This window comes from Dendrobium catenatum, unplaced genomic scaffold (assembly GCF_001605985.2).
Source record: "Dendrobium catenatum unplaced genomic scaffold, ASM160598v2 fragScaff_scaffold_1721, whole genome shotgun sequence".
In the NCBI taxonomy this organism is placed as follows: domain Eukaryota; kingdom Viridiplantae; phylum Streptophyta; class Magnoliopsida; order Asparagales; family Orchidaceae; genus Dendrobium; species Dendrobium catenatum.
In genome coordinates this window covers 270,090-283,965 of record NW_021320183.1, presented here as the reverse complement: position 1 = coordinate 283,965, position 13,876 = coordinate 270,090, and the positions used below count along the sequence as shown (strand labels likewise).

Genomic DNA, 13,876 nt, shown 5'->3' with positions numbered 1-13,876 from the left:
TGACTACAACCTTTTTGGCATCAAAGGAGCCGACACCGAGTACTCTTAGGGAGACTCCAAATGAAAAGACAGCAGGAAAAAGACCTGAAAAAAATTCAAGAAACTCACATAAACGGAGCTACAAGAGAAGAGGGCAAAATGGTTGTGTTTCAAATGTGAGAAGAGGTAACCACAAGGCACATGTATAAGAACCAAACTCTTCAGCTTCTCACCGTTTGTAATGATGAGAAAATTAACGAGGGAGTTTTTTTTCCACTTTGCGGACAAGGTGGGTCTTTGAGAGGATGGTATTGGGAGGGGGGATTGTTTGATTAGGTCCCTCATTGTTTGATTAGGTCCCTCCTGAACCGGTCCTACCGGTTCTTTGGGGACTGATTTAGAGAAGATTAATTAAAAAATATATCCTAATTGAAGAAGACATATTTGATAATTATTTTGGGGACTGATTTGGAGGGAATTAATTAGGAAATATTTCATAATTGAATAGGGCTGATTTGAAGGAGATTAATTAGGAAATATTTCTTAATTGAAGATGGCATATTTTGGGGCTGATTTGGAGGGGATTAATTAGGAAATGTTTCCTAATTGAAGGGGCCTGATTTGAGGGCTGGTTTGGGAGGGAAATAATTAAGAAAATATGGCATATTTGGGAGGGAATTGGGAGAGAGCTATTTGGGTATTTATCACTTATTGTATGCTTTAAGTAGGGAGTTTTTCCTAGGGTTGGGAGTATGTGTTGTTTGCTGAAATTAGATTGTTCTTAGGGTGTTTGGGCTCTAGCCACGACTAGAGATTTGGGAGAGCCGGATCTTCCTCTCCAATTGAAGATCCACTTGTATATTGTCTTTTCTTTCATAAAATTTTCAATAAAAAATATACTTGTGTGTTTTATTCCTGGTTTTCTTGTCGTTGGTTTTTCGAAATTGTTGAAATCAGATTTCAGCCAAGACTTTTCCTAAATTTCTGCAAGCACTTCCTATCACGATGTCACCTTCCCTTACCACCATTTTTTATGAAGATATTGTTCTCCAAATCATGGGGTCTGAGTTGGCTCGTGACCACAAAGGAACTGCTAGTGATATGAATTGCTATGCAACCAATCATGGACCGTCTTATCTTGGAGCGTGGTGATGATGAAGTAGATTTGTTACAGAAAGACCTAAGTCCATCATGAATTGAGAGGCCATCAGTGGAGGGCTACTTGCAAGTTTACAAGGGGTATCAGAGAAGGGCTTACTTGCAAGGGAAAATGGGGAGGTGGAATTGATTAGAGATTCATTGTCAAAGGAGGGGAAGAAATGGAAGATGGCGCCCATGTTGAAAGTGAAGGCTGACTCTATACAAGAATTTGAGCTTCTCTATCATTCATCAGCACATAAACCACTGCAATGCACTGCATTGCATGAGCCCACCGCCAATCCTAACTTTATCGATCGATGATTAATCTTACAATAGAGAAAAATTAGTGGAGAATGCTATATCCTACTTGGAGAAGAAAAGAATAGATCCATTATCATGAATTATATCATAAATTTTGAATGGTTCATTTTTAAAATATATAAAAGAATACTTTTAGCCACATTTTACAATACCAACAACTTCAAATCCTAATCATTCAATTTTTTTTATGGTGGGTGGAAGATGTACAAGAATAATGAGAAATTAATTAGGAATTCATTGTCAAAAGAGGGGGAGAAATGAGAAATGGTGCCCATGTTGGAAGTGAAGTCATGGCTCAATAGAAGAAATTGATCTTCTCTATCATTCATCAGCTCATAATCCACTGCGATTCAATAGAATGTCATAAACTACTTGGAGAAAAAAAGAATAGATCCATAATCATGAATTTCATCATATTTGAATGATTTGGTTTAAAAGTAGCTAAAAGAACAATTTTAGCCACATACAAAACAAAGACCTCAAATCCTAATCATTCAAAATTTTTTATCATGGGTGGAACCGTGGAAGATGCAGAAGAATAATCGGTGATTGATTAGGGATTAATTGTCGAAGGAGGGGGAGAAATAGGAGATGGTGCTCATGTTGGAAGTGAAATCATGACTCAATAGGAGAATTTGAGCTTCTCTATAATTCATCAACTCATAATCCACTAAGATGCACTGCATCACATGGGAGCCCACTTTCAATCCTAATTTTATTGATATTTCCCTCTATAATTAATCATACAATAGAGAAAAATAAGTGGAGAGTGTTATAACCTACTTGGAGAAGAAAAAAATAGATCCATTATCATGAATTTTATCATAACTTTTGAATGGTTATGTTTGAAAGTAGCTAAAAGAACACTTTTAGTTACATTTTATGATACCAACAACTTCAAATCCCAATCATTCAAAATTTTTTGATGGTGCGTGGAAGATGTACAAGAACCCTCCCTCCCTCCCTCTTTCTCCCTATACACACAAGATTAACCACTTGACATAATTAGTAGTGGGTAATGCACAACACTATCAAGATAACTATTCACATACTTCTTGTTACGTCACCTCTGTCGTTTATACAAAATCCACTGGACTGGTCCAAATCCCCATAATCAGATACTCTTGATGCATGACCATTATTTTCCTCAGCACCCCTAAGAAAGTCAAGGCAATTAGATAAGAATAATGGATGAAATTCATTAGTTCATAAATTAATAAATAGATAAGTTATAAGTATATAAACATGAAGCCACTAAAATTCATAAGAATGCGACAAAAACAAAGAAAATATTAGTTGAGACAGATATGGATGCAAAAGAAGCACTACAGTAATTAAAAGAAATTGAGTTATCAATCCCAGCAGTCTTTCTATTATCTAAAAGAGGAGCATCAATGCAGAACGATAGAGACTTTCAGTACATTAATGCAGTAGCTTATTAAAGCCATGTTCCCTCAATATTAGGGGTCTTTAACTTTCTCAAAGGGGTCTTTGTATTTAGTAAAATCCATTGAAATCTTCTGAAATAGTCCTTAGAACACTTCTAAAGGCTTGAAATATGTTACGATGTCATTTTTTAGCTTTTACATTGTGAATGAACAAATTTACAAAACGTTTGGTACATCTAAGTTCAGATTAATGAAGACATGAAAAACTATTCAAAAGGCATAACCAAATTTACCCTTTGAAATGGTATCAATCATTTCTGCAGTTACCCTTTGAAGAAAATGGACCACTATTGGACACAGTTACCTACTATCCTACTTCTGTCATTTTCTCAAAGGCAGGGTTGGTCCATGTGCAAGAGTTAATGAAGTTAATGTGAAATGCTATGAAGGCATCTTTAGGTCCTCGATAAATAGAAAATTGGAGACCTACACACCCTATCAATGCTAATATTCGGCTTACCAAGTTTTAAGGAAATCGTATAAAAACCACAAGATTTTGGTTTGCAACTCTTATAATATCTCCTTGGGAAGGATAACGTAAGAACTGTTAAAGTGAAAATTTACAAATACATTTATTGTGCTACTATTAATCAACCTTAAGTTCAGTCAAGTGGAGGTTAAGGAATAGAAGTGACTAAATACATGGATTTTACATTTTTATATTGCAATGGTTAAAATGTCTCACTTTATGGTGTTTTTCTTCATAAAAATGAAACATGCACAAAAAAGTGAAGAATAAATTAATACTAGATAGAATAAAACACACCCTAAGCCACATATGCTACCAAGACTCACTTCTCCCTCTCTAGTTCTTTAATAACTTTTTTAGACTTTCTTTGAACAACAAGCAACAGAGGCAAAGTAATTAGAGCATCATACTATAGATAACATCAATACTGCAGCTAACCATTGACATGTAACTAAAGTAACTGGCGTACCCAAAAGAAGGCTTATATCAGCACTACCATGAAATTAAGTCATATGGTAGAAACTAGAATATCATCACCATCGATGACAGCAATCCTTCCAGGCCATGAGTTCAATTCTAGACTATTAAACCTAGTATAATGAAGAGGGAAATTGAATTCATCGGTCAACCAAGGTAGTTAATAAAGTGTAAGTTGCCTAAGCTCAACCAGGAAAGTATGCAATTGTTTAGGGGTGTCAAAATGGGTCATCGGGTAGGTTTTGGGTCCAACCCTAAATTGACCCACTCTCAGCTAACCCGACCCGATCCTGACCCGGCTATAGAAACGGGTCGGAAATCCAAACCCAAACCCGAACCCGACCTAGTTCAGGTTCGGGTCAACCTGAAATGACCCGCCAACCCATTTTGCTCTCAATTTTTGCCATTTTTTAATTTTAGATTTATTTAAGATTTTAAGTAATTTAATTAAAAATATTAAATGCAAAAAATAAACACAAAAAAACAAATTATTGCCAAAATACTAACAATAATAGCCAAATTACAAATTACATATTAACAAATAGATGTTAGCCTGTTACTTGTATTAAATATGTAACACATCTAATATTTTGTTGCGTATTACAGCTAATCTTTTTAATATGCTCTTAAGCTCATATATGTTTAACATTAAAACCATGTATTACGTAATAGATGTATTCATATAAGTTATAATACCTAGTATTTTGTTACATATTACATATTAACATTAAAAATAGATAATATCAAGCTGTAAAAAGATATGAGTTTAATATGTAAAACATCCTCATTAACTAAATACTAACAATAATTGCCAAATTACAAATTACATATTAACATACATAAGAAATCAGGTCAGATTTGGATTTTCGGGTCAACTCGAACCAAACCCGATTCTAAAAACGGGCCGGATTTCTGAACCCAAACCCACCCCGTATTGAATATTTCCCGGGTTGGGTCCGGATCGGGTTTTGGGTTGGGTCGAGTATTGACACCCCTACAATTAGTCAAGAAATATCAATGATAGTTCATATCAAAGATCTCAAACCGTCAATTTATTCTAGATCAAAAATTTCATCAATCCCTTGTCATAGAACAAACTACAAAATTATTTTCAAAATGCATAATGAACTCTTCCTGCAAATGTGATTGAATAGCTTCACATTCCCCTAGTTGACCAACACCTTCAATATAATTTGTTTCCAAATGGACCAACTTCGGTGAGAGTTGTGAAACACTAGTTGATAATTCAAAACAGCATGCTCGCCTACTCAAAGATCCAGGGAAGAGGAGACAGGTTCTACATTGGGGATATTTTAACAAACCTCTCCAAAAACCCACACCATGCCACATTGGCCCTCAACTTTATGATTGCGCTTCTATTGATACCTATTTTATTATTGTTTCTCTTTTGTAGGCTTCAATTTTTCATGTTGATCTTTAGCGTTTGTGACTCCAAGGAATGAGTAACTTTGAGATCTCCAAAAGAACATGTGTAAAAAATAATCTTGATATATCATCAAAAATCATCTTTATCAAGAATGAATCTCAAGGTATATTTGAATTAAAAACTTTCAAAATTAAATTTAGAGTCATCTGAACTCCGATTTCAACAAATTTATACTTGAACTAAATGTCTTGACAAGACGAACCAAACAATACCAAATGTGGTCCAATTTGACACTGAATGAGACCAAATTAAGGGGCCAAAAGTGTAGCTGGAAACTTTAGAACATTAATTGGATAACTAAATAATCTCCAAATTTTGCATGCCTATAATCGAATTGATCATCTTGACGAAATAAATCCAACGAGACCAAGATCACTTAATTCTGACATAATTAAAGCTCCTAAATGTTGAACAAATACTTCATGATCAAGAGAATCAATACAACTCGTCTGATAGTGTGTTCCGAATTTGGTCATATTTACGAGGAAAGCAACTCTAAAAAATCTATAAATAAACTCACACACTCCACATCAAGGAGTGGGGAGCTTAGAGCTAGAGTCTGAACTTTGATTTGAGATTCAAGAGAGTTTTGAGGCTCTAAGGATTTCAAAGCACCATCCATGTACCGCCGCCAGATTACCATTGTCCGACTACTGTCTCTGACCACAGTTGTCCGATTAAAGTCTTCAGACCACCATCACCATACTTCGATCTTCCAACCACCATCACTATACAATAGCCCTTGGCCCAACATCATCCGACGACGGTCCTAAGATCACCATCGCCTGACTAAGATCCTTGAAACATCGTCGCCCCACTACAATCCTCGAAACACCATCGCTTAACATCGGTCCCTCCGACCTTCGTTGTATGAATACGATCTTCTAACCATCGTCTCCCAACAATAGTCCCTCCGACCTCTATCATCCGACGACAGTCCCTCGGACCATCGACACCCAAAAACGATAATCTAACCACCACCGCTTGACAACGTGTCTGTCACCCAACTACAATCCTCAAATCATAGTCACCCGACTAAGGTGTAACATCCCACGCTGCCCCTTCCAAAAAACACAAGCTGCAACAGAGAAAACCATAAAACTCCTAAACATTCATAACCAAATCATTTTAACTATCTTCATACCACTTAAAATAGAAACATTCAATTTTCTTCATGCATTTCATACATATATAATTACAAAACAAATAACCACCTAAAAATATTTTAATAAAAACAGTTCACATACCTCTATTAAGAACTCATCTCATACTACCATAAAACCAAACATAGTTTTAAAAATTTAACCTGAGTCTATTCAGCTTCCACTATATCCCTGGCATTTCCTGTAACAATGGTCAGAATAAAAATTATGGTGAGCTATGAAGCTCAAAAATATATGCAATTTTAATACCATATTCAAGTATATGAAAATAATATTTACCTGTTTATCAACAAGTGGAAGTAAGAACCGCATGTAATCATTAAAAAAGAAATGCATAGTATGGGATTATTTAACAGAAAAATAAGGTCGCATGTAAGAACTATGCTTATCTAAACTAAACTTTCGAGTAGGTCTCATAATGCCAACAACATCACCACACATCACATACTTCCAACATCATTAATAATACCAAATGTATTCAATGAGTACTTCATGCATCACAATATGTAATCATTCTTATATCTTTCAATTCATTAACTTTCTTTTTCCAACCTTAGAAAGTGTCATGTTCACATGATGAGGTCTAGGACAACAGTCTATAGGCACCTGAGGTCGCACTGCCTCTATCGTCCGTAGGCTTTATATCATAGTCAGTAGACTACTGAGATCGCATTGCCTCTATCACCCGCATGCTTCATATCATAGCCCTTAGGCTCCTGAGGTCGCACTTAGGGGTGTAAGTGAGCTGAGCCAACTCGTGCTTGACTCGATAACGAGCTCGCGAGCCGAGCTTATCGAGCCACGAGCTCGAGTTCGAGTTGGTTGAGGCTTGGCTAGTGAGCTCGCGAGCTGGCTTGAAATTATTTAATTAAATTAATTAGCGAACATATTTTTATTTTCAAAAAAAATAAATATGCTCTTTACTTGTTTCGGCCTATATGATAGTTTTAAAAAAGTATACATGTTTCGGTCTATTCAATAAAAAAATACCTGTTCGGCCTATATGACAGGACAAACTATACCTCCTCTTCATAAATATATGAGAGAAGTTTTAAAAAAGTATGAATAAAAAACTATTAGTTATTTTCCCCAAAAAAAGCTGCTGCAAGTTCATGTTAAAAAAAAAAACCTAGCATTTCTACTTTTTGAAATATGAACAAACAAGGAGGCAAAATGAAAAAATGGGCAGGAAAAATGGGATAAATGCGAAATCTAGTCATAATCGAACAGCTCGCAAGCCGACTCGAGCTAGTTAAGAGTGGGACGAGCTCGAGTTCGAGCTCGTCTTTTGAGCTCGACTCGAGCTCGAGCTCAAGCTCTCTTTTTGACTGACGAACCAAGCTCGATTATCCCAAAAGTCAACTCGACTCGACTCGTTTACACCCCAAATCGCACTGCCTCTATCATATGTAGGCTTCATATCATAGCCACCGATGCCGGTAGGCTTCATACCATACTGAGATTGCACTGCCTCTATTAGGTCACACTGCCCATTAGGGTTGCATTGCCCCATTCACCTACCACCTAATATGGCTCATTCTCAGGCTTTTCTGATCATTATTTTTTTCCTTCCAAGTTGAGTGACACTTGCCTATATATAGAAACATGCACATGGAGACAATTTAATATAATTGTCAGGTGTATCAACATATAGGCAAGTATGATTGTATGAATATCTATCATAAGATACAACATAATAGACTTGCACATGATAGCATAATATAACAGGATCATAATTTACGGCAAATTACATATGGCATGGCTACATAAATTATAATTTTAGGCGAATTATAAATGTGTAATGCAGAGACCAATATTGCACATAACTAATTAAATTTACACGTATACAACTATACACAATCAGAGTAGCCTATTATATTATCAAAATTGCATAACTTATCTTGTCGTCGCATAGATACAAAATTGTATATCTCGTGTCTACGTATGTAGGGCACCTAAACTAAACCAAATCATTAATTGTTGATTTGCACAATTTCATATCTAACTCATACAATTAATTCAATTTTCACCTAACATGCCTTCCAAATTCCACATTGCATACAAGATTATGGTATCAATTTCCCTTGCAGTACTAATGCCCCAATCAATAACTGAACCCTGTTAAATTAGAAATGTTAAATACATTAACCATATAAATTCTTTTTATATGCACAAAATAAAATTCTTAGCTACTTTCTCTTTTTCTCCTCTTCCTCCCCTGATCTTCTTTCTTCTTCCCTTAACCTTCTAGCCTTCCCATGACCACTCTTGTTTCAAACAACCATCGCAATGAAACCCATGGCTACAATAAACTTTATTTCTAAATAGTAATCATATTTTTTACTTAGGAAAAATAAAAATGGGATTTAATTCCCTAACTTCCAATTCTTCACAATTTGATCTATAGTTTTATATGTTGAATTGCTCCATTCGACGAGTAGAATTCAACAACATTAAAATTATGGAATTTTATGAAAGTTGGAATTTTGGGGTATTGTTAAATTGATCCTAATGTGACACACCTAATCAAATTGGGTTTTACATAGGGTCTCTCCAACCACCATCGCCCGCATTAGACCTTCAATGCCTTTTTCAAAGGAACTTCATTACAAAATGTAAACTCTCGAGTTCAATACTTGAATAACAATTCATAAAATTGATATTAAAAATCGATCCTCTGTTGACAATCAAGCAAAGTTAACAAAATTCTAATAATAAAATAAATTATTTAAAATCCAGATGAGATCGTGTTGACATAAAATCTTAAATGGAGAGGGCCACATGATTTTCAAAATACTATCAAATTGCAAAGTTAACCACTTGAAGCTCAAATTTAAAAAATTTAATATTTATCAAAATTCAAAGCATTTCAAGTGAAATTCATTCCTTTAAAACTTAAAGGTAAAAATCTATCCACTCTTCGCAATTGTTTGTCGAAGCTAATCAATTTAAGAATAATCTCAATACAAAAAGAGCACATATCTGGTCAAGCATATTGCTAAGGTTTATTATTAATGTCCCACCAGTATAGACGCGCGGTATGTGTCCTCTAACTGATAATTTGGCCTTCGAATGACATTACAGGTAAATACTTATGGTTAAGACCATGGCCATTTAACTAGTAGTTTTATCACAGAAATGTACCATTAAATTATAATCATGGTCAAAGCATGTATGCTTAATAGTGGCTAATACCCCTTGAGCAATGAATAAGGTGTACATGAAAAGGCAAAAAAATATTTTTTAGCTAAGATCAACTCAAATTTCTCTCCTTCGATAAGCATATGCCCTAGGTCTACAAGATACCCTTAGACAAAGCAACTCATGTATGCCAACAGGGATCTTTCAATAATGCTAGATCACTACCTCCTCTAACTAAGTAGACTAGTATAACATCTCAAGATGGCATAATCATGAAATTTTGATTGGGTTCTTCATCATTCCCCCCAACATCCATTTTAAGAATAATGTGATAATTTTCAAATTCCATATTAAATTTGTTGCTACTATATACTTGGTATTCAGTACAATTAATTATCAATCAATTATTTGTTAATTTATTTATTTTTAATTAATTTAAATTAGATTAATTTATTCCTAAGCTATATTTCTTTTTTTTTCCTTTTCTTGATGAATCTGTTTTTACTAATTTTCTTACTATTTTATTTCCATATTTTTGTGGATGTCTTGATTCAAAAGAATTGTTATGTTTGTTTTTCCCTTTCTCTATTGTTTGTTGCTCTTCGACTTCACCTCCTTCGCGTGATGTGCAAAGTTTTGAACGAGTAGCTAAATAACTTCTTCGCCTCCTTCGACGACGTTCCTTCCTATCGGATCCAAGATCACACTTTGTCGTTTGTCTGTTTGATCGAAAGTAATGACAACGATGAGAGCTTGCTCATTGCGAAGGTAGCCATCTTTCTTCCGTTGGCGCACTTCGGCCAAATCGACTGTGATAGATAGATGCAGGGATCGACTGCGATCGACAGATGCAAGGAACGACTGTGGGATCGACACTGCGGGACTGCGGGGTCAATGGGATCACTGCTCTGGGGATGGATTGCGGGATCAACGCGATTCACACTATGAGTTGGTTTGCGCTAGTCTACGACTCTACGTTGTGGGACGATATCTAAAAAGTATTCTTTGCTTATTCTGATAATGCCCCGCACCCATCTCATTTTTATTTTTCCATTTAAAATTGAAGATGGGATGAAAAAAGTTCCATTTTGAGGAGTTGAGGGACCAATTTGGTTCCTCAAAATAGTTGGGAACCATTTTGGTCCCTCATAAAGAGTTGAATGACCATTTTGGACCTTTTCTCAGTACGTATATAACGACTAACTTTAATTGAAAGTGCTCTCCGGTCACCAGAAAGGATGATTAGCCATAAGGGCTTGCATTTATGGGATACAAGAACTCGGATCTTAAAGTCTTCAAAAAATGATGGCGAAATCTCATGATAGTATCTTATCTTCAATCTAATCTCTCTTCTAAAAATATGACTCAACATTTCCATTAAAACTCTACCAAAGCATAGAGCTCATGGTGCAAATATTTGGAGCCCACATTGTGCATGTTCTACTATTTATTTAATTTAATAGTTTTAAGGTTTGCTTTCAAATTTCCTCATTTGATGAAGATTGCCTCTTCTATCGCACCATGAACCCGTTCATGTATCCTAACATAGCCTTGAACCTTCATTTTCTCCCCCCAAAAACCTTATTTATTGTAGTTTTACTAGTGATTATTGTTAAATTTGCTTAACTAGCAGTGTTATTTTTCAATGTTGAATCACAGTTTGTTTTCACGCTTTCTTATAGCCGTTTTAAACTTTGTCTATTACACCTTGCGGCACTAATTAGTATGAAACTATTCAGTTTTCAAATTTTCATTCAAATGTCCAGCATTGATGTAAAGTTTTTTTACTCTCTTTATTCAAACATTAACTTTAGCAAATAGAATATTGCTTGAAAACATAAAACACATCCGAAATTTTGATTTAAAGGGTTTAGAATGTTTATGAAAATAATGAATAACTTCTATTTACACTTTTGTATAGCGCTAGGGAAAAATTATAATTTCCTTCATGTCCATCTTCATTGACCTGTCATTTTCATTCCTCCAGTTGTATTTGGTTTTCTAAGGAGTTGATGTTAAACAAAGCTATATATGGCTAATAAGGTAGAGAGGAAAAGAAGAAGAGAGAGAGACGAGAGATGTCAAAGAAGCACCAGCAACAAACGTGTAGTAAGTAGTAACACAACAATTGAGCACAGTTCAGCCATGACCGCCAAGGAAACTAGATATTCAAAACCCTAGTTTAAGATCTCACCTTGCATTGATAATTTCTATAAATTTCACTTGGTCAATTTCCCATTTTTCCTTTTGTTCTTTGACCATATTTCCCTCATAAATTCAATCATTTTACAAACTCATGTTGCTACTTTTAAATTGCTTCAATGGAATGTCCAGTGTTTTCTTCTGATTATTATATTTTGAAATTGATCAATATTTTCCTTAATTTACTCATCAGTTTGATTGAAAAGTCAAGCAAAAAACTTGTGTCCCATCATAAAAGAATAGGAGAGTAAAACAAAAGTTTATATAATGTGAGAAAAATTATTGGTAAATGCATCTTTTATATAGATTTGGATCGATCAAGCCATTAATTTCCTTATAGAAAAATTTAAAGACAATTGCTAGCATTGATCAATGATTAATAAATAGCCTTTCAAATAATTCATATAGCATTTTTATATCATATCCATCCACCTGAATGACTATGCATTCCAATAATTAAGTGTTTTATCCAAAAAAATAGCATGAATCCCTTCGCCTTATTACTTGCACATATATCTATCAAAAAAGTTTGATGATTGTGACCAGTTCAAATTCAGTGAATATCAAGTGATTTGCTCAATAAATAACTAGACTTTTACTTGTTTTACAAGCTCATTTACTTAAAAAGCCAAACAGAAGCATAGCCTTATTTGACTGTGTATCCATATCACATAATAAACAAATGGTAAATACTAACTGTGCATATGAATACAATTTCTATTGTATTAAACGGCCCTTGACACCAAAAATATAAAAATAAATTCAAACACAACACTCAAACAAACACTCAATACAAGAAATGTATCGAGTAAGCTATACAAGGCCAATGGCTTTCCTAAATTTTAGAATGCTTATAAAGTCGCATGATACAGAGATGACAGAAGAAACCATGACACAGCCGAGCATTTTTTCTTTTTGATTGAGCATTAGAAAATCCAGATAAAGGAGACCTAATATACCAGAATATGCGATCGTCACATAACAAATAATAACCAAATACTGCTCAAAAGAAGAACGAGCGATTGATCAAAAGCTAATAAAGCAAACGATAGCTTACACTGCTTGAGTCGAAACAACTGAAGGAATGAAGCTCGGCATCACGCCCACAGTTTCATTAATATCTTCCACTCCCAATTCACCATTCCTACTTGCCATCCACCGCGGCAACCATCATCACCTGACCTGAACCACGGTCCACGATTCAAAAAATAAAATAAAATAAACCAAAGGCCAGTAAACCTGAACAAGACCTACAGACCAGTAAATCTAAGACCTCCAATACCTCGTGTTAACCACCATAGACAAAAGCAAGTAGATTAACTAAAGCTTCCCATAAGAAGAAAACAGTGGATAACCCTTCCAATTAGCTTAGAAAAACAACCCTCGCACAAACATCTATACATTATAAGACAACCCGAGAGGCCACAATCTGCATAGATAAATAAGTATGGCAGCCTCCGATCGCCTTGAATGTAAAAAAAACTAATACCTTGGTCAGCTGGAGATGGAGATACTTCCTCCAATCGGAATCGAAGAACAAACACTTAGAAAAGTGAATCCAGATTCCCCGGTAACCCTAGGCAAGGAAAGGATTCTGCGGCGACGCTTCACCTCAAAGATCTGCAGTGGACTCCCTTTCTTTGACTACCCGCCTTTTTCTTCAGTGGAAAAAGGGCCTGTCACGTTTCAAACCATTTCTGGTTTCATTTTTAATTTGCGAAAATACAAATAATTGACCTGCCACTTCCTATTTTCTAATTATTAAAAATTATAAATCAATTTAAAATTAAACTAACAAAAATTATTAAAAAAAAGAAATTATTAAATGCTGTGATTTAAATTTTTTTATTAAATGGCATAGTTAATGTAGACATTTGATGGATAATTAATATAAAATAATTAAATTACAAATAATTTAATTTATAATTATTAAAAACTTAAATTAATCTATGAAAGAATATATTCAAATAAAGTGCAAGTTTAATTACTCATTTAATTTGAGAATTTTATTTTGTAGCACTCATAGTATAGGCAATTGAATAAATATTTTCTTTTTTATATTGTTAAAAATATATACATAAAAGTTTGT

The 13,876-nt window shown here is 34.6% G+C and overlaps 1 protein-coding gene across 8 annotated transcripts in view; it reads right to left on the bottom strand.

Annotated features, from left to right (window-relative positions):
- LOC110113515 (transcription factor TGA2.2-like) overlaps positions 1–13,465 on the bottom strand; it is a 31,218-nt gene extending 17,753 nt beyond the window's left edge. For 3 of the 8 annotated variants that reach the window (XM_020846134.2, XM_020846137.2, XM_028701477.1), the window contains exons 1-3: positions 13,277–13,464; positions 12,845–12,969; positions 2,493–2,596 (exon numbers count right to left, since the gene is read on the bottom strand). In XM_020846134.2, the coding sequence (XP_020701793.1) occupies positions 2,493–2,596; positions 12,845–12,942 (202 nt within the window). In that variant the 5' untranslated portion in view covers positions 12,943–12,969; positions 13,277–13,464. Of the gene's footprint in view, positions 1–2,492; positions 2,597–6,587; positions 6,626–12,844; positions 12,970–13,069; positions 13,217–13,276 lie in introns of those variants that run through there. The other 5 variants (XM_020846135.2, XM_020846136.2, XM_028701476.1 and 2 more) reach the window with 5 other exon arrangements.
- Positions 13,466–13,876: the final 411 nt, after the last annotated feature.